The sequence below is a fragment of the Silurus aristotelis genome (genome assembly GCF_946808225.1).
Source record: "Silurus aristotelis genome assembly, chromosome: 26".
NCBI classification, from domain to species: Eukaryota; Metazoa; Chordata; class Actinopteri; order Siluriformes; family Siluridae; genus Silurus; species Silurus aristotelis.
This window is the reverse complement of record NC_139599.1, coordinates 7525626-7550502: the sequence shown is the minus strand read 5'-3', so window position 1 is coordinate 7550502 and position 24877 is coordinate 7525626. Positions and strand designations below refer to the sequence as shown.

Here is a 24877-nt window from a genome sequence, read left to right as displayed (position 1 = left end):
CTCTTATTGGTCTCTCTCATGCGGTGGTTAGGGGTTAATCCTTGATGGATGAAGGGTCTTGAAGTGATTTCAGTCAACATGGTTAAAAAATGCACAGTCGTGACATGGCGACTGGCAAGAGACACAACAGATAGTGCTCGGGAATATGACACCAGATCAGTATTGTGATCGAATAATATCATGATGCACTTTTCTAAGAATTTATTATTATTGTTGCGTAGGAAACAATTTAGTTGTAATCTATTTGTTCTTTTGGATTGAATATTAAGAACATTAGTTCTTAGTGCTGCTGCCAGACTGGATTGTGGGCTTTTTTTTTTTTTTGGTGAATAATTCATGGTAGGTTTATTTATTTTTTGATGTTGCGATTTTCTCTACACAGCTGTATTTCAGTCATTTTGAATCTGAAAAATTTGGTTTGGAATGAGATTAAGTTTAGGGATTTAAGATCTAAGATTTAAGTCTAGCACAACATTAATTGTGAATGGAAGCTCTTCACAGGCAAAAGCAGAACGTGTGTGTGTGTTTGGGGGATTATATGGGAGTTGGCAGGGATGAAGGTGTTGTCAGCATTGTCAGCTTAAATGCCTCCGCCTCTTTATCAAACCCTGACATAATCTTGTTGCTAAGCAATATACAAATACGCAGCATGAAAGCAAACGTGAAGAATACCACATTTCTCATCTGAGGGAGTACAAAAACAGAGAATCGAAATGAAGAATAGCTGGAAAAAAAAAAGAATTTGTGGGAATTCTAAAAGGCGGCGCATAGAAAACGGTTGCTAAAACAAGAAACGCTGATGGCAAATCTGATGGCAAAACAAATGGCAATCGGTGGAAAATTTTAATCAGGCCACAAGTACACATGTAAGTTGGCCACCCCCTACATTCCTGCTCGGGATCATTTGCAGGCATGCGCCAGTTTTTAACGGAACCTTTGGCACACGTGGGTCTCGGGCAAAGCAGGGGGTACTGGAAACCGGCACGGCTATTTTTGAAAAGCGCAAGTTAGCAAACATAAATCAATTTGCACGTTAGTTTCCAGCCGGCCCTTGTGTTGGGGTAACAGTGGAAGTCCAGAGTGGAACTTTCCCCTGGCTCTTTCACACACGGAAAACTTGTCCGTTACAGGCCCCAAGGAACCGCTGAGGGATTTCTGTTGGTTCGGCAGCCATGGAAAGCTGGGAAAAGTGTTTTCTTTCATGTTCACTCCTTTGGAACAGTTGTTTAGTCGTTTTATTACTGTTTCAGTGTTTTGGTTACTCTCCATCAGGTTTGATGAATGTGTGTGTGTGTGTGTGTGTGTGTGTAGATTAATGTAGTCTGGAGTCAAATCCTTACCAGATTCTCTGGACAACAGCGACCAGACTTGTCCGACTGACCATCAGAGGTCTTTTTATTTTGTTATTTTTTACATAAAGTGTGAGCAAGAACAACCACATAGAGACTGCAATTCGCAGATAACCAGCCACTGACTGATGCCACTGACTGCTTCAAGCTAAATTCTAAAATAACAGTGGGATGGTGTGAGTTTTTTTTTTTTATTCCAGTTACTATCTCTTTCTCCAAAAATTGTTACAGAGTTAAACATTTTGGTTCTGTATAGAAAGTCAAGGTGCACACAGAAGTTTAAATTGTTAGTAAGGTTGCAACCTTTCTGATTTTTAAATATGTGGTGTATAAGGTTCATAACCTTTATAATATAGAAATATTCCAATAGCTGACATGCATGCAAACTGATACAGATTTCAAAGATTACATTTTTTTTTATTTATTTGTATGTCGAATAATTAGAGATTGATTTCACATTAATGTTTTGTTCTACTACCAAGTTCTACTACTTTGTGTGTGTGTGTGTGTGTGTGTGTGTGTGTGTGTGTGTGTGTGTGTGTGTGTGTGTGTGTGTGTGTGTGTGTGTGTGTGTGTGTGTGTGTGTGTGTATGTGTGTATGTGTGTATGTGTGTATGTATGTATGTATGTATGTATGTATGTATGTATATATATATATATATATATATATATATATATATATATATATATACAGTGAGGAAAATAAGTATTTGAACACGCTGCTATTTTGCAAGTTCTCCCACTTAGAAATCATGGAGGGTCTGAAATTGTCATCGTAGGTGCATGTCCACTGTGAGAGACATAATCTAAAAAAAATTATCCAGAAATCACAATATATGATTTTTAAACTATTTATTTGTATGATACAGCTGCAAATAAGTATTTGAACACCTGTCTATCAGCTAGAATTCTGACCCTCAAAGACCTGTTAGTCTGCCTTTAAAATGTCCACCTCCACTACATTTATTATCCTAAATTAGATGCACCTGTTTGAGGTCGTTAGCTGCATAAAGACACCTGTCCACCCCATACAATCAGTAAGAATCCAACTACTAACATGGCCAAGACCAAAGAGCTGTCCAAAGACACTAGAGACAAAATTGTACACCTCCACAAGGCTGGAAAGGGCTACGGGGAAATTGCCAAGCAGCTTGGTGAAAAAAGGTCCACTGTTGGAGCAATCATTAGAAAATGGAAGAAGCTAAACATGACTGTCAATCTCCCTCGGACTGGGGCTCCATGCAAGATCTCACCTCGTGGGGTCTCAATGATCCAAAGGAAGGTGAGAAATCAGCCCAGAACTACACGGGAGGAGCTGGTCAATGACCTGAAAAGAGCTGGGACCACCGTTTCCAAGGTTACTGTTGGTAATACACTAAGACGTCATGGTTTGAAATCATGCATGGCACGGAAGGTTCCCCTGCTTAAACCAGCACATGTCCAGGCATGTCTTAAGTTTGCCAATGACCATTTGGATGATCCAGAGGAGTCATGTGAGAAAGTCATGTGGTCAGATGAGACCAAAATAGAACTTTTGGGTCAAAATTCCACTAAACGTGTTTGGAGGAAGAAGAATGATGAGTACCATCCCAAGAACACCATCCCTACTGTGAAGCATGGGGGTGGTAGCATCATGCTTTGGGGGTGTTTTTCTGCACATGGGACAGGGCGACTGCACTGTATTAAGGAGAGGATGACCGGGGCCATGTATTGCGAGATTTTGGGGAACAACCTCCTTCCCTCAGTTAGAGCATTGAAGATGGGTCGAGGCTGGGTCTTCCAACATGACAATGACCCGAAGCACACAGCCAGGATAACCAAGGAGTGACTCTGTAAGAAGCATATCAAGGTTCTGGCGTGGCCTAGCCAGTCTCCAGACCTAAACCCAATAGAGAATCTTTGGAGGGAGCTCAAACTCCGTGTTTCTCAGCGACAGGCCAGAAACCTGACTGATCTAGAGAAGATCTGTGTGGAGGAGTGGGCCAAAATCCCTCCTGCAGTGTGTGCAAACCTGGTGAAAAACTACAGGAAATGTTTGACCTCTGTAATTGCAAACAAAGGCTCCTGTACCAAATATTAACATTGACTTTCTCAGGTGTTCAAATACTTATTTGCAGCTGTATCATACAAATAAATAGTTACAAAATCATACATTGTGATTTCTGGATTTTTTTTTTTAGATTATGTCTCTCACAGTGGACATGCACCTACGATGACAATTTCAGACCCCTTCATGATTTCTAAGTGGGAGAACTTGCAAAATAGCAGCGTGTTCAAATACTTATTTTCCTCACTGTATATATATATACTCACACAGTCAGCACCCGATAATTCACGGGTTCTCATTTGGAACCTAACAGCAAGTTGCGGATCGTCTTAAAATTTGCAGGAATCCTCAGCGGGACCAAATGTTCAAGAACGTTAGGAATAACATTTTAACCGATGTTTTTACTAACGCATTTCATAAACATTTTGTAAAACACATTATTGTACAAAAAGTGACATCATGTCTAGATGAATTGTCTTAGAACGTAACCCCTGCGAGTTCCAGGGGACCACTGTATATATAAAACGTGTGTGTATATATATATGTGTATATATATATATATATATATATATATATATATATATATATATATATATGTGTATATATATATATATATATATGTATATATATATATATATATATATGTATATATATAAAACCATGTCTTAGCCTTTGCATTTCACTTCATGCCTTTTGCATGCAGCAGCCTAATGTCATTGTTTACTTTGCTCGCTCTCTATTCTTCTAACTCGATGCAAAGTCATCTAACTGGAGCTGGTCACATTAGCATTTAAATGGGCTCTGAAGACATTCATGGTGTCTGGCAGGCTGGTGGGAGGAAAGCCAGGGACAGTTGAAAAAATTAAACTGTGGCGAGATATCATAACGCGAGTTGAAACGTTTTCAGAGACTGGGCTAACCGAGAGAAAACTGGATGATTTAAAGCATGGACCAGGCCTAGTTTCTTACCCATTCTGCTCAGTACACCCACCAAGACCAGTTTCCGACTGCATCCGGAACGTGTTTTTGCAGGACAGAGGATGTGGGTGAGGACAGAGAGAGGGGGAGAAATAGGTACCCTTTGAACAGAAGGGGTGGTTTGTGTAACAGTGGCATTACACAAGACTTTGACACTGAGCATCAGGAGTAGGAGTGAGATGTATCGAGTGGGAGAAGAGGTCGAGTCAGACACGTTGAGCGGTGTCTCGGCGTAGAACTGGCATTCAAGTCGATTCTTTTATCCAAGCGTTTCAATTTTCACTTTGCTATTACTTCAAGAGCAGGTTCATGGAATACCACCACGTTCGAACAAAACCCGAGTTTTCCTGGAATTCCAGCTTTCCATTCTGAATCAGTGAGGCATGATATCTCAATCTGTCTCCTTTGCTTATTTGTACAGTTTGCCCAAAATTGGCGAGCAGAAACGTCCACCCAGGCATGCGCCCTCACATGTCTCAGTTCAGGTGTTGCAACATTTATACGATTCATTGCACCCTATTTGTAACGAAGCATCTGTAACATCATTAGGCCTGACCCGATGTCAGCACAAGACCGGAAGACTGTTAATGAACGCGTTTGACACGCCTAGTCACAAGGCTACGCATCATTAATATGTTTCCATATATACCAGTGTAAATGCTCGCGGCGAACTGACTGTCAGGCGTATAAAGAAGGGTTATCACGAGGTTAATTTAGCTGCTTAGGGATTCTGAGATATTTTCAGCATGCAGGATTAAATGCAGAAAACTTGTTACCGGAAGAGTGCTGGAGCAGGATGTGAGATAAGATGGCTAATCTTGACAGAATTTAGCCCGAGTCAACTCTCATATTAGGAGACATTTTGAAGAGAACAGCAGTGGTGGACAAGATACACAAACTTGAATAAAAGTACAGAAGTATTTGCCCTAAAATGTACTTAAGTATCCAAAAAACTATGATTTATTATGGCTATAATGCTTCTTATTATTTCTTTCACAAGACTCTTTGCTTAATCAACTCGGTTTATGTGAAAAGGCTCTAATGTTACTCTTAGCACACCAATTTATTAACAGAATGATATTAATGTCAAACACTGATTGATATCGAATAAATGTTTATGAGCCCAAAACCTTTTTAACTGCATAAAAAAGCACACACACACAAATAAGACCACAAGTGTTGTGGCAAGTTCGAAGTTTCTTCCATCATTTATTGCTCTGAAAATGTTCTGCTTGCTGTTGAACCGACGCCGAACTGCACGTGTGTGAAAAGCAGATATCACCAAGCGGCGATCAAAACAAGTCGCTGATGATCGGTGGCTTGCCGCATGATCGACCAGTTACGTTTTTATTCGCTCAGAAATAATAAGAAATGACTGATTTCACAAAATGTAGTCGAGTTAAAGCTAAAATATTTGACTTTGAATTGTAGTGAAGTTAAAGTAAAAGTCTCCCTAAATGGAAACACTTCAGTAAAATACAGATACGCAAAAAATATATATCACTTGACTTCCTATAACAGCATTTATTGTGTTTAATAATATTATTAATAACTGATCATTAATATTAGGCCTGTCAGTCGATTCAAATCGCATGATTGTCACGAGGTAACTCATGATTAATCGCAACTTAATCACACGTTTTTATATGTATCTTAAATAAATACTTGTCAGGTTTTCAGGTTATACTCTAATCCACATGGACAAATTTGGATGCTTTATGCAAATGTATGTTTACTTTTTAGTGAACTCAATCTGAACATGGAGCATGAAGACAAAATATTCTTGTACATAATTTAAAGCACAACAAAAAGCATAATTATTCGAAAACATTTACATCAGCGGGACACCAAACAGAACTTTTGCTGTTTCCCCACAGATGGTTTTAATTGTTGCTTGACTTTTTATTTTTTTATTTTTTTATTTTTCTATTTTAGTGCTCGTTTTCAGATTTGCCGCAAAAAATGTTTAGTGATTTAAAAAGGTTTTGGTGGAGTTTTTTTGATTATATATATCGAAAATATACAAATCCTAGTAAAGAAAGGACATCGTGAATAAAAGTGTGTTGCGTTGAAGGTTTTAATTTCATTTATTTATTTATATTTTGAATAAAAACGGTCGCACAGAAATGCGCGGCGCGTTAATACACTCAGTGGCGTTGAAATGAATTTACATTAACGCATTATTAACGCCTTCATTTTGACAGCGTATGTATGTATTTTTTTTTCCAGTCGGAGACAAAGTGCCTGCTGATATCCGGATCGTCTCTATAAAATCTACGACTCTCCGTGTGGACCAGTCCATCCTCACAGGTACACGTTTAGAAAAAGAATGATGCGGCCTCTTGCGTATGAACTGGATTTTTACCTTTTTATTTCTTTGGTTTGTTCTCAATCTACAGAGGACATGGACTATATATACTTAAGTGTGTGTGTGTGTGTGTGTGTGTGTGTGTGTGTGTGTGTGTGTGTGTGTGTGTGTGTGTGTGTGTGTGTGTGTGTGTGTTTGTTTTTTTACAGGCGAGTCGGTATCTGTTATCAAACACACTGACCCGGTGCCTGATCCACGAGCAGTTAATCAAGATAAGAAGAACATGTTATTTTCAGTAAGCACTTCCTTCCTGTTGCATGTGTATTTGAATGTCATGTAAGTGCTCCAGATGTTTAAGCATGCAGCATTATTATTTTTCTATACTCTATTTACTGGCCTAGTTACTATTTTTTTTACATTCCTTGTTATGAATAAAAGTCCTGCATGCAGTTTTCACCTCAATGAAACTTTCACATCATGCCTAGTATTCCGTAATCACTCTTTTTTTTTTTCTTTCCTCTCTTTCTATCTTTCTCCTTTCTGTTTTGTAAAAAAAGAAAAAAAAGCAGCATTAGGATGTCATATAAAAGCAAGACCTAAGTATTCCTTCTTGCTCCCACGTTCTCTGGTCCTGCTTGACCCAGGAACACAGTTTTCCATTCTATGTTCTCCTTCTGTTCTATGTGACTATTTATAGTCGAAGGGCACACCTTTGAAGCGCTTTAATCACTCGAAGCCGCAGAATCACTTTGAGTACGCCTCTGTTTAGTTTAGCAAACAGCACTTTCAGCGTGCGCTTTTTTTTTTTTTTTTTTTTTTTAGAGGACGCTTTTATGCATTTTCCAACACATCATCTCTTTTAATAAATGCGGTCCACTGGGGGAAAAAAAATGTCTAAAGACATCACGGCCAATAAAGTTTCCAAGCAGCGTCGAGTAAAATAAGTGCATGAAAATTTCTGCATGGCTACCATTTTCTCTACCAACCTATAAAGACAGCTGGGGTAGAGTGTGGTTAAACACGCTACTTTGAGTGTGTGTGCGTGCGGGTTTGTAAAATGGGGAGTTCTGTTTTAACGTTTTTAAGTTGTACGGGTATTTCTGTAGAATTTCTGGTTTTTTTTATATTTTTTTTGTTTGTTTTTTAGGGCACCAACATTGCAGCAGGTCGAGCCATCGGAATAGTGGTCTGCACCGGCGTGTCTACCGAGATAGGCAAGATCCGTAACCAGATGGCGAGCACGGAGCAGGAGAGGACGCCGCTGCAGCAGAAGCTGGACGAGTTCAGCCAGCAGCTCTCCAAAGTCATCTCGCTCATCTGCATCGCGGTTTGGCTCATCAACATCGGCCACTTCAGCGACCCCGTTCACGGAGGCTCCTGGTTCCGCGGCGCCATCTACTACTTCAAGATCGCCGTGGCCCTGGCCGTCGCCGCCATCCCCGAGGGTCTTCCCGCAGTCATCACCACCTGCTTGGCTCTGGGCACCCGCCGCATGGCCAAAAAGAACGCCATCGTGCGCTCGCTGCCCTCTGTGGAGACGCTGGGATGCACCTCGGTCATCTGCTCTGACAAGACGGGAACCCTTACGACCAATCAGATGTCTGTGTGCAGGGTGAGTTAAGACTGTTGTTGAGGTTGGACCGGTGCACGTTTATCAGCCTGCTGTTCCGTAGTAAAGAACGAAAGCTTAGGAAACAATGTGCCTTCAGCAGGTGTAGCATAAACGAGACAAAAGCTCCAGTACATGAATAGGAGCTTCTGTATACCTGGGGCTTTTTTTTCCCCAAAACGACAGCCAATGTATTCTGGAAACACAACACTACATCTATACATTGAACCGGCAACTCTATTGTGAGACTCCCATTTCTTTTATACAATTATACTTATTTTCACTTTCATATTATGCACGCTGGCCTCGCTGCTGTATTTGTTTCAGTTTGACATTTCACCTCGAAGACCTCTTCCCTCGCTCTCAGTAGTGGTTCTATCAGTGCACTTGTTATTTTTGGAGCACTGACAGGTTGCTGTTAGAGCCCTGGCAACTCCCAACCAGGCTGCATAGGCTTTGACACGTTGCCAGTGGCGGTGAGACGCTGCGTGTACACCTGGATGATGCAACACTAGTGGTGTTCAGGGTCGACACTGTCTGTGGTCTGTATTTATAAAGGAAAATTGGCTTGCGGGAAAACAACAAAAAACATGATTAGGCATACAAAAAAAAAAAAACACTATTGGAAGGGTCCAGAGCGACAATGGATTTTGTTATCGATTAGTTGTTATGAAGATGGTTTTAAACGTAGGTTTCAGTCTACACCGACGAGCCGTAACACTGACATTATAACATTATGAACTATGAAGTAAATATCACTGAGTATCTCTTCATTGGGTGGGGTCTATTAGGCAGCAAGAGAACATTTTGTCCTTAAGGAGCAGGAAAAATGTGTGTAAGGATTTGAGCATCTCCAAAACTGTAGCTCTTGTGGGATGTTTCCAGTCTGCAGTATCTATTAAAAGTGCTCCAAGGAAGGAACAGTGGTGAACCGGCGACAGGGTTGTGGGCGGCCGAGGCACATTGATACACGTGGAGAGCGATGGCTAACCTGTGTGGTTCCAATCCAACAAGACAAGCTCCTGTAGCTCAAATTAAAAATGAAGAAGTTAACGGTCTTAATGCTCAGGACTGTTTTGTCAGCAGAAGGAGGACCAACACAATATTGGACTTTTCCAGCCCTATATGGTTTATAGGCACGTTACAAGTTACAGGCAGACAATTGGATAGGATGCCTTTGGATGCCCTTCATTAGGACAATTAGGGGAGCCAAACCTGTTTCAGCATGACAGCCCCCCTGTGTACAAAGCTCCATGAAGACATGGTTACCATTGGATGGAGTGGAAGATCTTGTGTGTAATGCTAGAGAGCTCGGATCTCAACCCTATTAAACACCTTTGGGATGAAAAGCTGATTGCACCCCAGGCCTCCTCACCATACATCAGTACCAGACTTTACTAACACTTTACCCTATTGAAACATCTTCTCAGAAGAGTAGGATTAGGATGTTGAGTAGAGGTCGACTGATATGGGTTTTTTCTGATGCTGATGCCGATATTTAGAAATCAGGGCAGCCAGAGGCTGATACAGTGAGGAAAATAAGTATTTGAACACCCTGCTATTTTGCAAGTTCTCTCACTTAGAAATCATGGAGGGGTCTGAAATTGTCATCGTAGGTGCATGTCCACTGTGAGAGACATAATCTAAAAAAAAAATCCAGAAATCACAATGTATGATTTTTTTACTTTTTATTTGTATGATACAGCTGCAAATAAGTATTTGAACACCTGAGAAAGTCAATGTTAATATTTGGTACAGTAGCCTTTGTTTGCAATTACAGAGGTCAAATGTTTCGAGTAGTTTTTCACCAGGTTTGCACACACTGCAGGAGGGATTTTGGCCCACTCCTCCACACAGATCTTCTCTAGATCAGTCAGATTTCTGGCCTGTCGCTGAGAAACACGGAGTTTGAGCTCCCTTCTTCTTTATTGGGTTTAGGTCTGGAGACTGGCTAGGCCACGCCAAAACCTTGATATGCTTCTTACAGAGCCACTCCTTGGTTATCCTGGCTGTGTGCTTCAGGTCATTGTCATGTTGGAAGACCCAGCCTCGACCCATCTTCAATTCTCTAACTGATGGAACGAGGTTGTTCCCCAAAATCTTGCAATACGTGGCCCCGGTCATCCTCTCCTTAATACAGGTGCAGTTGCCCTGTCCCATGTGCAGAAAAACACCCCCAAAGCATGATGCTACCACCCTCATGCTTCACAGTAGGGATGGTGTTCTTGGGATGGTACTCATCATTCTTCTTCCTCCAAACACGTTTAGTGGAATTATGACCCAAAAGTTCTATTTTGGTCTCATCTGACCACATGACTTTCTCCCATGACTCCTCTGGATCATCCAAATGGTCATTGGCAAACTTAAGACGTGCCTGGACATGTGCTGGTTTAAGCAGGGGAACCTTCCGTGCCATGCATGATTTCAAACCATGACGTCTTAGTGTATTACCAACAGTAACCTTGGAAACGGTGGTCCCAGCTCTTTTCAGGTCATTGACCAGCTCCTCCCGTGTAGTTCTGGGCTGATTTCTCACCTTCCTTAGGATCATTGAGACCCCACGAGGTGAATTCTTGCATGGAGCCCCAGTCCGAGGGAGATTGACAGTCATGTTTAGCTTCTTACATTTTCTAATGATTGCTCCAACAGTGGACCTTTTTTCACCAAGCTGCTTGGCAATTTCCCCGTAGCCCTTTCCAGCCTTGTGGAGGTGTACATTTTTTGTCTCTAGTGTCTTTGGACAGCTCTTTGGTCTTGGCCATGTTAGTAGTTGGATTCTTACTGATTGTATGGGGTGGACAGGTGTCTTTATGCAGCTAACGACCTCAAACAGGTGCATCTAATTTAGGATAATAAATGTAGTGGAGGTGGACATTTTAAAGGCAGACTAACAGGTCTTTGAGGGTCAGAATTCTAGCTGATAGACAGGTGTTCAAATACTTATTTGCAGCTGTATCATACAAATAAATAGTTTAAAAATCATACATTGTGATTTCTGGATTTTTTTTTTTAGGTTATGTCTCTCACAGTGGACATGCACCTACGATGACAATTTCAAACCCCTCCATGATTTCTAAGTGAGAGAACTTGCAAAATAGCAGGGTGTTCAAATACTTATTTTCCTCACTGTAAATGATGCCAATTTTTTTGGCCGATTTTCTTTTTTTCCTCCCTTCATGACAAAATCGTATTCTTAATAAGACATGATGAAAATGAAGAAATTGCTTAAATAATACATTTATTGAACAACACAAGCCTCTCTAATCAGTGCACTGGTTAGCAGGTTTTTGTACCCGTGCCTACCTGTAGCCTAAACCACAGCTGGTTGAAGACTCACAAACAATACAGTTCTAAATGTTACTCCCATTTTCTCTCTGAATGTTATATCTGTTTTCTCCATACACCCGAGCAAAGGAGAAAGGATTGGTCTTTTTGATCGAAGCTCAAAGAAGGGTCACATTTATGTGCAATTTGCAAACAAACACACACAAAAAAAAAAAAACTCTCCCCACCTGTCTGTAACCTTAGAGTCCAGTCAATTACAGTATTAGGGAAATGAAGTATAATGTAGAGTTTCTCAGTGTTAGTCTGCAGCTTGGGGAACATGAACAGCTCTCGGTTTCACTAGTTGTAATGCTCCACCTCAGTAGAGAAAATGTGGTGAAATAAATAGTTGTAGCTCTGTCATTGCTGAAACACACACCATGATATAGAACACACGATTTCCCTTCTTGTTTTTTATCTGAAATGAAGTCCTTGTTTTCCTTGCTCTCCTTTTCCCTCATTTAACAGTCACCCCTCAACACACACACACACACACACACACCCTCATGTCACTCCTATCGTATGTGACCTGGATTTCAATTGGAAAACTGCAACTTCTTTTTTTTTTGTCACTTTGTTGCTCGTCAATGTTTCCAGCTGGATGCATGCTCACTTTAGAGTCGCCTTTCCAGCTTGTTGCCTTTATTTCATTGAAAGGCTGTGTGTGTCATTGTTGTTTTGGAAAAAAAGGTGTGTGTGTGTGAGAGAGAGAGAGAGATGCAGGTGTGTTCATGCATTATGCTTATTCATGCATGAGGGAATGCCGTCTGCTTGCCGTAATGCCCTGAGGGGGGTGTGTGTGGGTGTGTGTGTGAGTACTGCAGGCCTTACTGTCTGTTTATAAGCAGGGAGTTCCCACTGTGCTAAAGTTGTTTAATCTACCGTGGTCCTGGATACCTTTCGTCAAGTGTCCTGCCACACAGCTGTAAATATTTACTCACCTCAGCCTCACTGTGATACGGAGACAGCCTCACTCTCTAACGCTGACCAGCCTCGTGATCACTTTATAGCTGTACACACACACAGCCTTCAGCACACTTAGTACAAGCAACACTTGATGTGTTTTTGTCTCTAATATAAAACATAGTTATCCACTATACTGTAGGTTATGAAATTTGTATTAGTCTCTTCCACTCAACCCTGTTACCTGAATACATTCACCTCTCTGAAATATTTGGAATATTTCGAAAGCCATCTGTTCAGCAGAACATTGCATCATCCCAATTACCTAAAGATCATAAGAGGATGATAATTACTTACTGCCTTTCTGTTTTCTCTTCCTTTTCAATGAGATTGTAATATTGTCCCTCAGAGTCCCTTTAAACTTACAGCTCTAGGACGCAAATTCTAGATTAGAAGTGATTATAAATTCAACAGAGAGATCATATACATTATTCATTAGGAAATCCTTATTGCTCCCATCAGGGGTCGCCACAGCGGATCATCCGCATGTTTGATTTGGCACATGTTTTTACGCTGGATGCCCTTCCTAACGCAACCCTCCCCATTTATCCGGGTTTGGGACCGGCACTAAGAGTGGCTGGGGTTGGTTCCCTGACCGGGGATCAAACCCGGGCCGCAGCGGTGAGAGCGCCGCATCCTAACCACTAGACCACCAGGGGACCTTTTGAATGTAAAATTTATAACGGCAAAAAATGTTTCTTAAATTAAATCTCCACAGGAACCGTGAACAGCAAGCTTTAGGCTGTTCATGTGGATCCATCCTCCGCAGCAGCTGTGAACGGTTTCTAATTGAAGACAAACTTTATTCCAGAAGGAAATCAGAGGCAGCTCGGGAGTGTGTGTAGCAATAGATAGAGAGAAGGTATTGAAGGACTACTATGTATTTATATTGATACCTAATAGTTAAGAAGACCAGTTTAGTCATGTTATGTAACTGGTAACCAACCATGTGGGAACGCAATTTATTTTGCATGGTATACATACTTTTTAGTTTAGTTTGTTCCCCCCCTATAATTATCTTATGATACCAAAAATAGTTGGGGGTTTTTTGTTGCATGTCATAACTGCTGTATCATTTGTATCATGTCCCACTAATAGTTTTTCAGGAAGCTGCTGTTCGTGCAGGCGAGGATTGTAATTTGCATATCTAACAGCGCTTCCTCTCCTGTCCTGCTCTCAACTCTTCCTCTCACTCACTACAGTGTCATACCCACCATGCATATGAAGTCATTAATCTCTACCACAATTCTTCGACGTGAATACCCAAGTGGTCATAGGGTATTGATTAATCTTCCCGAACAACCCCCTCAGACAGTATTCCCGGCTTTGTATGTTTATTATTCTAAACAAGCCCTGTTCTGATACTATCATTTCTAGGGTAACGCCTCATTTGCATAGATCCATATGGAAAACCATTTTCATAATCTAACGCTAAAAACATAAATCATTGTGTATTATTAATAACAGGGTGTTGATATTATGGAGCTGTCTGTACTTTAATATATAAAAGGAGTCTCCAATAGTCACATAAATATCACATAAACTTTATGAATGCACAGTGAATTTCCTTCCTTGCATTTCCCAGGTTGTTAGGAAGCTGGGGTCAGGACAGGAGGTCAGCCATGATACAGTACCCCTGGTGCAAAGTGAGTTAAGGGCTTTCTTAAGTCCCCAACTGCTGGAAAATAAACTCCCTTATCTTTCGATTAGTAACCACTGAACTCCCATTTCCCCTCCAAATGAATAGAGACCTATTTAATGTAGATTGTTTGATTTGTTTATGTAGAAGTTTGAAAAACTCTCATGAAAGTTTGAAAAATGGTCCCCTTTCAATTTATTGCCTTTGCTATGATTCCACACCACAAGAGCAATCAAATAAAACAATATTGGTATTTGCAGGGAAATGTGTTATTTATACAAATAAACAAAGGCAAAGATATGCAAAATATAAATGCTTCAGTTTACAGACCTGACCTTGTAACCTTGTCAGCTATTTAGGTCCCTTTCTTCTTTTGTTTTGCGCCCATTTTCTGGCGACTCACCCTACAAAATAAAATTCCCCAGAGGAATAATATGTTAGATCAAAGAATTACTTATTGTTTAGAATTGTTAATGTAGCTTTCAAAGTAAAACTAACTTAATAGGTTTTTAATTGGAACCATCTGCTACCGGTTAGAGCAAGTACTCAATAAGAGCTAGTCTACAAGCATCTGAGCCACACATTTGTTGTTATTGATGCACGTGAATGTGTAGCATGAATTTCTGACGACTTGCACAGGCGACAAGTTGTTCAGCAGCCATGCCGTTAACGGATACTTGAAAACTAGGATGCGGTCGATTTATAGTTTTCCCATAAGAGCATATTAAAAGTATTTTGTTCCTTACAAATTCAGGTGTCTTTTTTTTTTTTTTTTCTCCTGGAAAAGTGTCCATCAGTGTTCCCTGGAATTACAATCATTTTTCGATGTACACTATATTGGCAAAAGTTTGCGGACACCTGTTCATAAAAACGGTATGTGGTTTTTTACGCATCGCATTCCACATTTAGTTTTAATTTGCTCGTATAATTCCCTCCACTCTTCTGGGAAGATGTTCCACTACATTTTTGGAGTGTGCTTGTGGACCTTTAGTGTTCATCAGCCACAAGGGTGTTGGTAAAATCAGGTACTGATGTGAGGTGAGGAGGCCTGGGGTGTAGTCAATGTTCCAATTCATCCCAAATATATTCAGCAGGGATGAGAGTAGAGCTTTACAGCAGGCCACTCAAGATCTGTATCTCCAAACCATGTTAAGCATATCTTCATGGAGCTGGCTTTGTGCACAGGGGCATTGCCATGCTGCAACAGGTTTTGGTTTCATCCATAGATTCTATACAATTGTGTGCCTACAGCTTTGTGGTAACAGTTTGGAGAAGAACCACATGTGGCAGAAAAGGTCCAATGTCCCAAGAGGAGTCTTTCCAGTATTGTATTTCTGGCTAATCCTAATTTTCTTTCTCTGACCATCTGTTGGTTGGGAATAACTGGTCACTTTTGACAGATAGCGAAATCTATGTGTCAGCCACATGTGTTTTTGTGTTTTCAGATTAATTTAGACTGTTCAAAGCCAGAATATACGGCTGGGGCTTTTCAGTCTGTTAAAGTAAGCAGTATTAGTTTTGTCTACCATTTAGATATATACAGTATCTCATAACCATCACTTTGTCCCACTGAGAGTTGACCCCTGGTGAAAACCTGCAGCACACTGTAACTCCTGAAACACGCATGGTTCTGTTTAAAACGTACAGGTGTGGGTGAAGGTATGAAAAATGTAAAAGCTGGTTTAAAACTCTTCTCTGTTCCATATTGAGCTAGTTTACAAAGCGAGGGTCAAGTTTGGTTTGATTTGTCATGGGCGTGGCCTCTCAAAGCATAAAACTTGAACATTTCATCACTGCAAGTCACAAAAGTGAATACGTCATGAGTCGGATCTCCACTCTCAAGCCGGTTCATGTGGTCTCTAATAGGGGCCATCATTCATCTCTCTCACGCCTCACCGCATGAATCTGCTCTTTTCTTTTTCTCTATTAACTTTCATCATTACATCTCAGTAGGGAATAGGGGGAGATTCTCTCTCTCTCTCTCGCTCGCTCGCTCGCTCGCTCTCTCTCTCTCTCTCTCGCACAGATACACCCAGCGCATAAGCAGCCGCTACTACAACAGGCCAGCTCTCCCTCGAGGCACAGGCTGCCACAAATAAGACTGTGTGTATGATTGCTATACAAATAAAGAAATAAAAAATGGAGGAATCGATACATGAACATTAGCAAGACGAATTTCGTCTCCGAGTAACTGTGACGTATTTGCGTTTGCTCCTAATGGTTTCTAAGATTACGGATTCTTTTTGAATCAAGACCACATTTTGCGCCAGTGTCTTTCCGGGTCGAGCTAATAATCATTTCATTTAATGAGATCTGGTGGCGAAAAAATTCAATTCCCCCACATCAACCCCAAATGTAGTGCGTCAGCTAAGATATGTTCGGTGCCTTAGAGCTTTGTTTTATCGATCTCATTTAAAGTTTTTTATTTATTTTTTAAACTCGCCTATGATTATCTCATAATCTTCTCCTAATAACTAAATCAAATAAACAGTAAATAAACGCGACAAAAGCGCAGGGTGAGTGTGCATTTATTGATTAGTTTTATATTGAAGTCCCTTAGGTGCCAGCTAGTTTTCATAGCCACATATTAATGTTTGGAGTTGATGTAGTCAGTCAGCCAATAGTGCTGCATTTGTATGGTTTTTAGCTTAATGAGGACCAAATGTTCCAACAAGGATTGAAATATATGACGGTTTTGACCTTTGGAAGTGCAGGCGAGGAAAGAAAACGGCAAAAAAAAAGAAAAAAAAAAAAAGAAATGAAATGAAGAATAAATAAAACAGCCAAAGGTTTCCATTTGGTTACTGAGATGAAGGTTATGGTTGGCATTAATTAAATGCATTAATGATTTTGTCAATGGAAGGTCCTTCCAAGGATAGCAAGGCAAACGTGTGTGTTTGTGAATAAGCAGGACACTCAGGCAACGAGGGACAGGAAGTTTTAGTGCGCGATTGCATCATTAAATGTTTCGTCATGGAATGTTAATTGAGCATCAAGTAATGCGACTGCATCTCTCTCTCTCTCTCTCTCTCTCTCTCTCTCTCTCTCTCTCTCTCTCTCTCTCTCTCTCTCTCTCTCGCTGTAAAGCTCTATAGAGCTTGTATATCTGAAAGTCTTTCAAATCACCTCGTGTTGCAGTCCTCGGCTCAGCAATCGCAGGTTTCTAGAAGAGAAAAAAAAAAGAAAGTGTTCATATCCCTCCATCTGGGTGATGAAGCATGAAAATTCAAATCTTTGCACCAGATGAGCTTCAGTGAGTCTATTTTTTTTCATCCATCTGGCTCCGTATCAGTACTGCAGTCTATAAAAGACTCCCACTTACCCAAACACGAGCATCTTGGCCTCACTCTGAGGCGATGAGGAACTTTCGTCTCTGATTTTGACAACACATGTATGAGTGTTTAAATAAATGTTTAGTGCCGTGGTGTGTGTGTTTTTTTTTTTAACCTCCACTCCCCCCTACAGAGAGCGCTATCGGTGAACAGAAAATGCTGAGTCAGCTTGCAGTAATACGGAATATCATGCAGCAGGGTTAACCGGCTTGTCGCTGCTCCTGCAATGTGGATGTTGTGTGAGAGGCCGATGCGTGTTGTCGGAGCAAAAACTTGCCTCGACGGCAGCTGGTACCAATAATGTCTTAAAAGCGATCCTTCCTCAAACTGTGTGATCCATCTTTGTGCACCTTCACACACACATCTGCCAACCTATTCATTAACCTCATCACATCCATGAATGACCAGGGTGTGTATTGGGCCTCTTTTACTTTTACTGTCAAAGGGAGTTGAGTTACAGGCAGGTGTGGGCACTTCTGTTCCTCAGGTTCATCATACCCCTCTTTTTTTGTTTTTCTCACTTTGCTTTTTATTTGCTCACTTGCCCTCTTTTATTCTCTCTCTGGTCACTACAGGTAACGCTAGATGGTATGGCAGAGCTGTAACAGAGGGGCTCTTAGCGTGGATCTGTTTCTTAACACTCTCCTCCTATTGTTACTTCTCCTCTGCACTAAAAGGGTTAACGCCATAGTCTCCAATTCTTTACTTGTCCTATTTAAGCTTTCATACCTCCCCGGATCTTTCTTGAACCCTGAACTCTCCAACTCTACAATCTCTTCACCTACTTCTAAGGTCTTCTGTAGGGTATTTTGTACTAACGTACATGTCGCTCAAAACTCTTTCCTATTTAAGTCTTTACTTACTTTGACCATCCTACGACCAGTTCCTGAATCTCCTTCACCCAATCCTCATATTCACTCATTTTTTAAAAACTTGTCAAATCTTCTCACTCCCTAGGGTGAGGTTACCATTCCTGATCAATTTTTATTGTCTCTTGTGAAGCGCTAGTCCCCAGATACTGTCCCCAATGATCCATAGCTTATCTGTCCACATTCTCAGCCATTCTTCTATTTAAGGAGTGTTCTTGGGATTCTGCCTGTCTTGCTCTGAGCAGGGGTCCGGGACACAAGTCCCCCATGCTTTTCCATGTCCAACAGGTTGCCCATCTTCATTTAGCTATAACATCCATTCAAGTCTCCATGTATGTTTATTTCTATATCGGTTTTCACAATGGACATTGTCTCAAAGCAGCTTTACAGAATTTAACATTTAAGGTAAACAATGTGCATTTATTCCTGATGATCAGCCATGGCAACTGTGGCAAGGTAAAACTCCCTTAGATGTAATGAGGAAGAAACCTTAAGAGGAAACCAGACTCAAAAGAGGAACCCGTCCTTATTTGGGTGACATCGAGTGTGATTATAAATCTTTAAACAATACAGAACACTGGAGAGTGAGAACTAACATGAGTACTGGAATATAGGATTATGAGTAATGTCCTTTGTACAGTCTTCTACTGTCATTTGAGATTATGGAACCAGGAGCTACTAAGCAACTCATGAAATAGCTCAACATTTGAAATCATCATAGATCCGACACCAGCTTCTCCATGCCTGAACCTTTAAACATTTAAAGGGGTCCAATGTCCAAACTCCACATGGGGTGGAATCCAAATGGCACTGGTACGTCTCTAGATGGTTCAGGACGTATGCGGGGTCGGCATCCACTTTTTTAGAGGTCCATAATCTTCATGACGTCACTGGAGCTGACGCAACTAGGATGCCTCGGGATAGGAAGAGAAAGAGAAGCAGTGGAGAGGAATTAGCGTTGCTGCTGTTCATAATATTAACAAGCACAAGTTGATAATGTGCATGTGATCAGATGTACTGGAGCACAAGGTTATGGTATGTGATGTGTGTTATGTGTCGGACGTTTTTAATCCGCGCTTAAACTGGGAGAGTGTGTCTGAGCTCCAAACATGGTCAGGAAGACTATTCCACAGTTTAGGAGCTGAATGTGAGAATACTCTTCCAACTTTAGTGGACTTTGCTATTCAAGGAACTACAAGAAGTCCAGAGTTTTGAGATCTCAAGAAGCATGGTGGATTGTAGCGTGTTAGAAGACTGGAAAGATACATGGGGAGATGAACATTTAGGGTTTTGTAAGTAAGTAGCGGTAGTTTGTAGTCGATTCGAAACTTAACAGGTAGCCAGTGTAGGGATGATAAGATTGGGGTTATATGGTCATATTTTCTTGACCTTGTGAGAATTCTGACTGCTGCATTTTGGACAAACCTTGTCCAGCCTTTACTGTTAATCTTTAGTACAGGGTATGGTCCTGCTGTTTTCGGAGGGCATGCATCATTTTAGGATGGTGGCCATTTGTGTCCTTCATGAAAATCTGATGGTGGCGCAGTTTGTTTTTCTCTCCCTTTCCCCTTGTGTTTTGTCCCTCTCCTAAATTCTCCGCTTTTCTTCTTATTCTCTAATTTCCTTTTCACTTTCTCTTCCGTTTCCTTTCTAACCCTTTCCTATGTATCTTTTCTCATCACCCCCTCTACCATCCCATTATTGTTTTCTTCCAACCTAATTTACTCTTTTCTTCATCTAGATTTGACTTCATTGCTTCACAAAGTAAAATGTTCAATGTTCCATCTTTAGACCATTGCAAATCCCCACTTGTGCTGTTATGCCATTTCTTCATATATTTTCTAATATCTTTCTCAAAAGGCTTGTGTTTCCCCACTACTGCATCCACTACTGCATTCACTTCATTTCTATTTACCCCTCTTCTTAAATTACTTTTACTTTCCTCGCCCACTCTCTAGCCACATGCCCTCGGTTTCTTATTATTATGACTATGAATTTATCTTAGTTGTGTGTTCAGATGGGAAAGAAAAGCTCTTAAATGAAATCACATGAACTTTTCATGAATCTGTGCATGCAACTCTTTATAATCTATGCAAGAAATACTTTAGTTTAATTTATTTCCTTATTATGTGCTTTATACTCACCTCGTGGATGCATCCGGCTCTCTCTAAAACTTACACATATTACATTTCACAACAAACACAGACATAACATACTCCAGCCCTGTACTAAGTATTCCTACTGCAGTAACAGTGACTCACCAGCGCGAGCTTGGGTTTTCCCTACCATGCAGACCTATCGACTTTAATAGCCGTATCTAGGGGAGGCCTCTACACACCTGTCTGTATGCAGCCCTGCTTTCCTGTGAAGTTCCAGTTCACGTTGGCAGCGGAATCACAGGATTTTTTTCTTTCTCAATTCACTCGCCTAAGGAAACCCATTTTACATGCACCCTCTTCACATGCTCTGTTACATGCAAAATAGCGGTACCACTAAACTTTCTTTCACACAAATCCACGTTCACACTCTTCCAGGGTTTTTTGTTTCTCTGAAGGCACTCTTCAGTTACTGTACAATAATTGCTTTTACTCATCCTTTCACCCACTGGATCTCTAACACCCAATTTTCCCAGCTTTCTACTACCTGGGGTGCGTTCCTCCAGGAACAGCTTCCCTTTACCCCCACCCCGGGCTACTGCATTCCCAGGCATCAGATATCTAAACAGAATTTGATTTTGAAAGAGACTTCTGTTAACCTTATTCTAGCAGTCCACAGCAGAGGAGCAGATCCACTGTCCTCAGAGTAATAGTTTGGGGAACATTATAGAAACAGTTACAGAAACATGAACAGTTATAGAAACATGATGAACATTGGTTTTTGGCACATTAGTGATCAGTGAGGGTAATATGTTGCGCGTGTGTGTGTGTGTGTGTGTGTGTGTGTGTGTGTGTGTGTGTGTGTGTGTATATATATATATATAATTGTATATATATATATATATAATTGTATATATATAATTATTATAGTATATATATTATTTATATTATTATATATTATATAAAATATTATATACATATATAATTTTTCGAGGGGGTTTTAGCCAAATGTTACACCAAAAAAAAAAATTATAATAAATAATATATATATATATCTCCTTCACAAACTCTTTTGAATTAATTCCATAAACCCCCTTTTTTATACTGTGAATATATTTATATCCACCTATAATTTGCCTTTTCAAAACCCAAGGAAACTTTAAAAAAGTAGAACAACCCCGAAATAAACATACAAAAGGTAACTTTTTTTTTTTTTTTTTTTTTGTCTGGAATGGAAGCCGAAATTGCTTCCAGGCAAAAACACAGGCAAGAAATATGAGGAAAGCTTGTTTAAAAAATGTTCCGCAATTCTTCTCATTTCTTCGCCTTCTCATTTCTATGCCTTCTTTCATCAGTGTTCTGACACACAACCTGTCCAAAACAAGTAACTGTGTGTGCGCGTTCGCGTGTTTGTGTACAGCCTGGGGCTTATGCCAGGTCTGTGAACTCAGGAAATCTTAGTTCCTGGAAAAGTATGACATCACTCCGAAGCTTCTGATTGGCTGCTGCTTGAGGGAAACCCCTGCTCTAATTGGGTGGAGCCTGATTGTAGAGACTTTTTGTTCTTTTTTTTCCCATCAGTATTTTCCACTTCCTTGTTCCTTTTGAATTGGTTGAATGGGGTAATTGTTTTTTCTCCCAGAAATGTTTGCAGTAGTAATTATAGTGGGGCATGTTCGTGATGATGATGATAACGATGATGGTGAACATTATTTTGTTGCATTATTTTAAAGACTATGGGTCTGGAAATCACCATTAACCTCAATTACAAATGGTAAAATTGTGTTAAAGTGAAATAAAGTAATTATAGAGTTACAGATCTGCATTAAAAACCAAGTGTAACTGGCTCAGGATGAAAGATTAAATAATAAATACCCTATAGCATCTAATAAATATTAATGAACCTAATATGATTTATATTGTTCCTGGAATCAAAACATAAATAATAGAGTTAATTATAGGGTTAAGAACAATTTACTAATAATTGAGACAATTTCTCATTTAGAATAGTTCATCATGAACACACTCATTAGTTCATTATTTTCATATTGATCACAATTGAGTTTAATAGCTTTTTCTTACCTTCTCTCTCTTCCTCCCTCCCTCTTCCTCTCTCTCTCTCTCTCTCTCTCTCTCTCTCTCTCTCTCTCTCTCTCTCTCTCTCTCTCTCTCTCTCGTATCAGATGTTTGTGGTGAATAAAGCAGAGAGCCAAAGCTGTTCCCTCCATGAGCTCACCATCACGGGATCAACCTATGCTCCAGAAGGACAAGTGTATGTACACACACACATAAGCAATTATACAGAACACCTGCTCATAATAACATGATCCATTTATGTTAATGAAGCTCTATTAAGGCCGAGAAGACCAGAAATGAGGGTTTTTATCATTTAAATGCAACTCAATTAGATTCAATTTGCATAAAAAGAAATTGAGAGAGATATATATATATATATATATATATACACACACACACACACACACCATTTTTTTTTTGTTGTTGTTGTTAGTTTTTTGTTATTTCATGTATGTTTGTCTATAGTCCAAATGATCAACATTTGCTATTATTGCATGCAGTCAAAGTGTCCAAACACACAGACACTGTCCAGTGCAGGAAACGGGAGCTGGGCTTTAACAGCTCCTGTAGATTTCTTTGCTCATGCAACATCAGGGGAAACAGAGCTATATGCCCATTTCAGCATGCACAAACTCACAGATGCATTTCATTGGCTAGTGTTTGATAACCAATGAAATGTTGGATAGCTCTTTGAGAGCATGGCCAAGTTTGCTTTCTCTAACTCTGGGCCACGTATGGCTGTAGCATGTTGGGATTTATACTCGTGATCTCTCCACAGTAGTGTTGTGTGTTTTTTAAGTGTCAGAGAATTCAGTTTTTGTATATGTATATGTATTTTATTTAAAAAAAATTTATAAAAGCAGATTTCTTTCACAGTTCTTAGGCTCTTTGGAAAAAAAACAAAAATATTGAATTTGATGAGTGATTTCCAGGCATTTTCAAACGAAAACAGTGTAAATATAACCAAAAGGTGCCTTTTGTTAATGGACTTTAGTTCTGTTTAGTCGTTTCTTGGTGAATTGCACATGAACAATCCTTCTGTTGTAGGATTGAGGGTTTTCTAGTTTAAAAATTACATTTATCAATGATTAACATTTTTTTGGGGGGGGGGAATAATGAATGAAACTCACAAAATCAGCAGGATTTTGTCTCTGATATACTGTACATCAGTGAATGTTGTAGTTGGAATTTAAAATAATTATTTCAGATGTTAAAAATGGTCTTTTTATTGATAAAGTAGCATTTAATGCTGTATTTCCGTCTCTGTGCTTCACAGGCTGAAAGCTGATAAACCTGTAAAGTGCGGAGAGTACGATGGCCTTGTTGAACTGGCTACAATCTGCTCCATGTGTAATGACTCTTCTCTGGACTACAATGAGGTCAGTTGTGTGTGTGTGTGTGTGTGTGTGTGTGTGGTGTGTGCCTTTGATAATCATGTAGATATATCAGTCCTTCATAATTTCATCGTCTTAAGAGAGAGAAAAAAAAACAACCCTGCCTGTTAGTTGTGATGAAAGAACGTCAACTACAGCACTATGCATTACAAAGCAAAGTGACTCCATCCCACATAGACAAGGTGCTAATATCTATGAACTTCACCCACTCATAAACACCCACTTGCTGCATGCGCTGGCCCCTGAGCGCCGTGCTGTACACTCGTTTTGCCTGTTTGGCATCTCATCTCCGTTTTGTCACCATGGCATCAACTTGACCATGTTATGCAACAGTGTATCTGTTCTGTATTTAAGCCCCGTACACAGTGCAGTTAAGGCGAAGTCTAGGAGTCTTGTAACGATGTGTGCGTCAGCTCTTTAGAATCTCACTATATACTGAAGCCATCTTCGGGGATGCCTCAGTCACTGAGTATAGGCTTCGTTACATAACTTTGGTGCTTTGAAAAGCCATTGCGAATGCAAGAAGAAAGAAATAACGATTTCAGACCTTTGACCTTGCTGTGATCTTTATCTCATTTGGACCAATTTCATAATGCACTGCCGATTACAATACGAATTTCATATACATTCGATGAACATTCAGTTTTCCCGAAAGATTGCACTAATAAGCACCTATAAGTTTGTTCCTTATAATTGTACGTTTATCCCTAATGAGCGAGCCAGTGGAGACTGTATCAAGAAAAGATGTGAGATTGATATAAGGAAGGAACCTGAGAGGACTCAAGAGGGAACCCCATCCTCATCTGGGTGGCACCGAATGTCTGTTCATTATAGTTAAATCATTATTGAGGTGTGCTGTTCAGTGATGGGTGCTGAAAGGTTTTTATGCAACC

The 24877-nt window shown here is 40.2% G+C and overlaps 1 protein-coding gene across 1 annotated transcript in view; it reads left to right on the top strand.

The window, feature by feature from the left end:
• The window catches only part of atp2a3 (ATPase sarcoplasmic/endoplasmic reticulum Ca2+ transporting 3), a 72478-nt gene that overhangs the window by 34202 nt on the left and 13399 nt on the right, over positions 1–24877 (top strand). The window contains exons 6-10 of the mRNA XM_083531792.1: positions 6604–6684; positions 6892–6977; positions 7830–8294; positions 22698–22786; positions 23867–23969. Coding sequence (XP_083387918.1) covers positions 6604–6684; positions 6892–6977; positions 7830–8294; positions 22698–22786; positions 23867–23969 — 824 coding nt within the window. The remainder of the gene's footprint in view (positions 1–6603; positions 6685–6891; positions 6978–7829; positions 8295–22697; positions 22787–23866; positions 23970–24877) is intronic.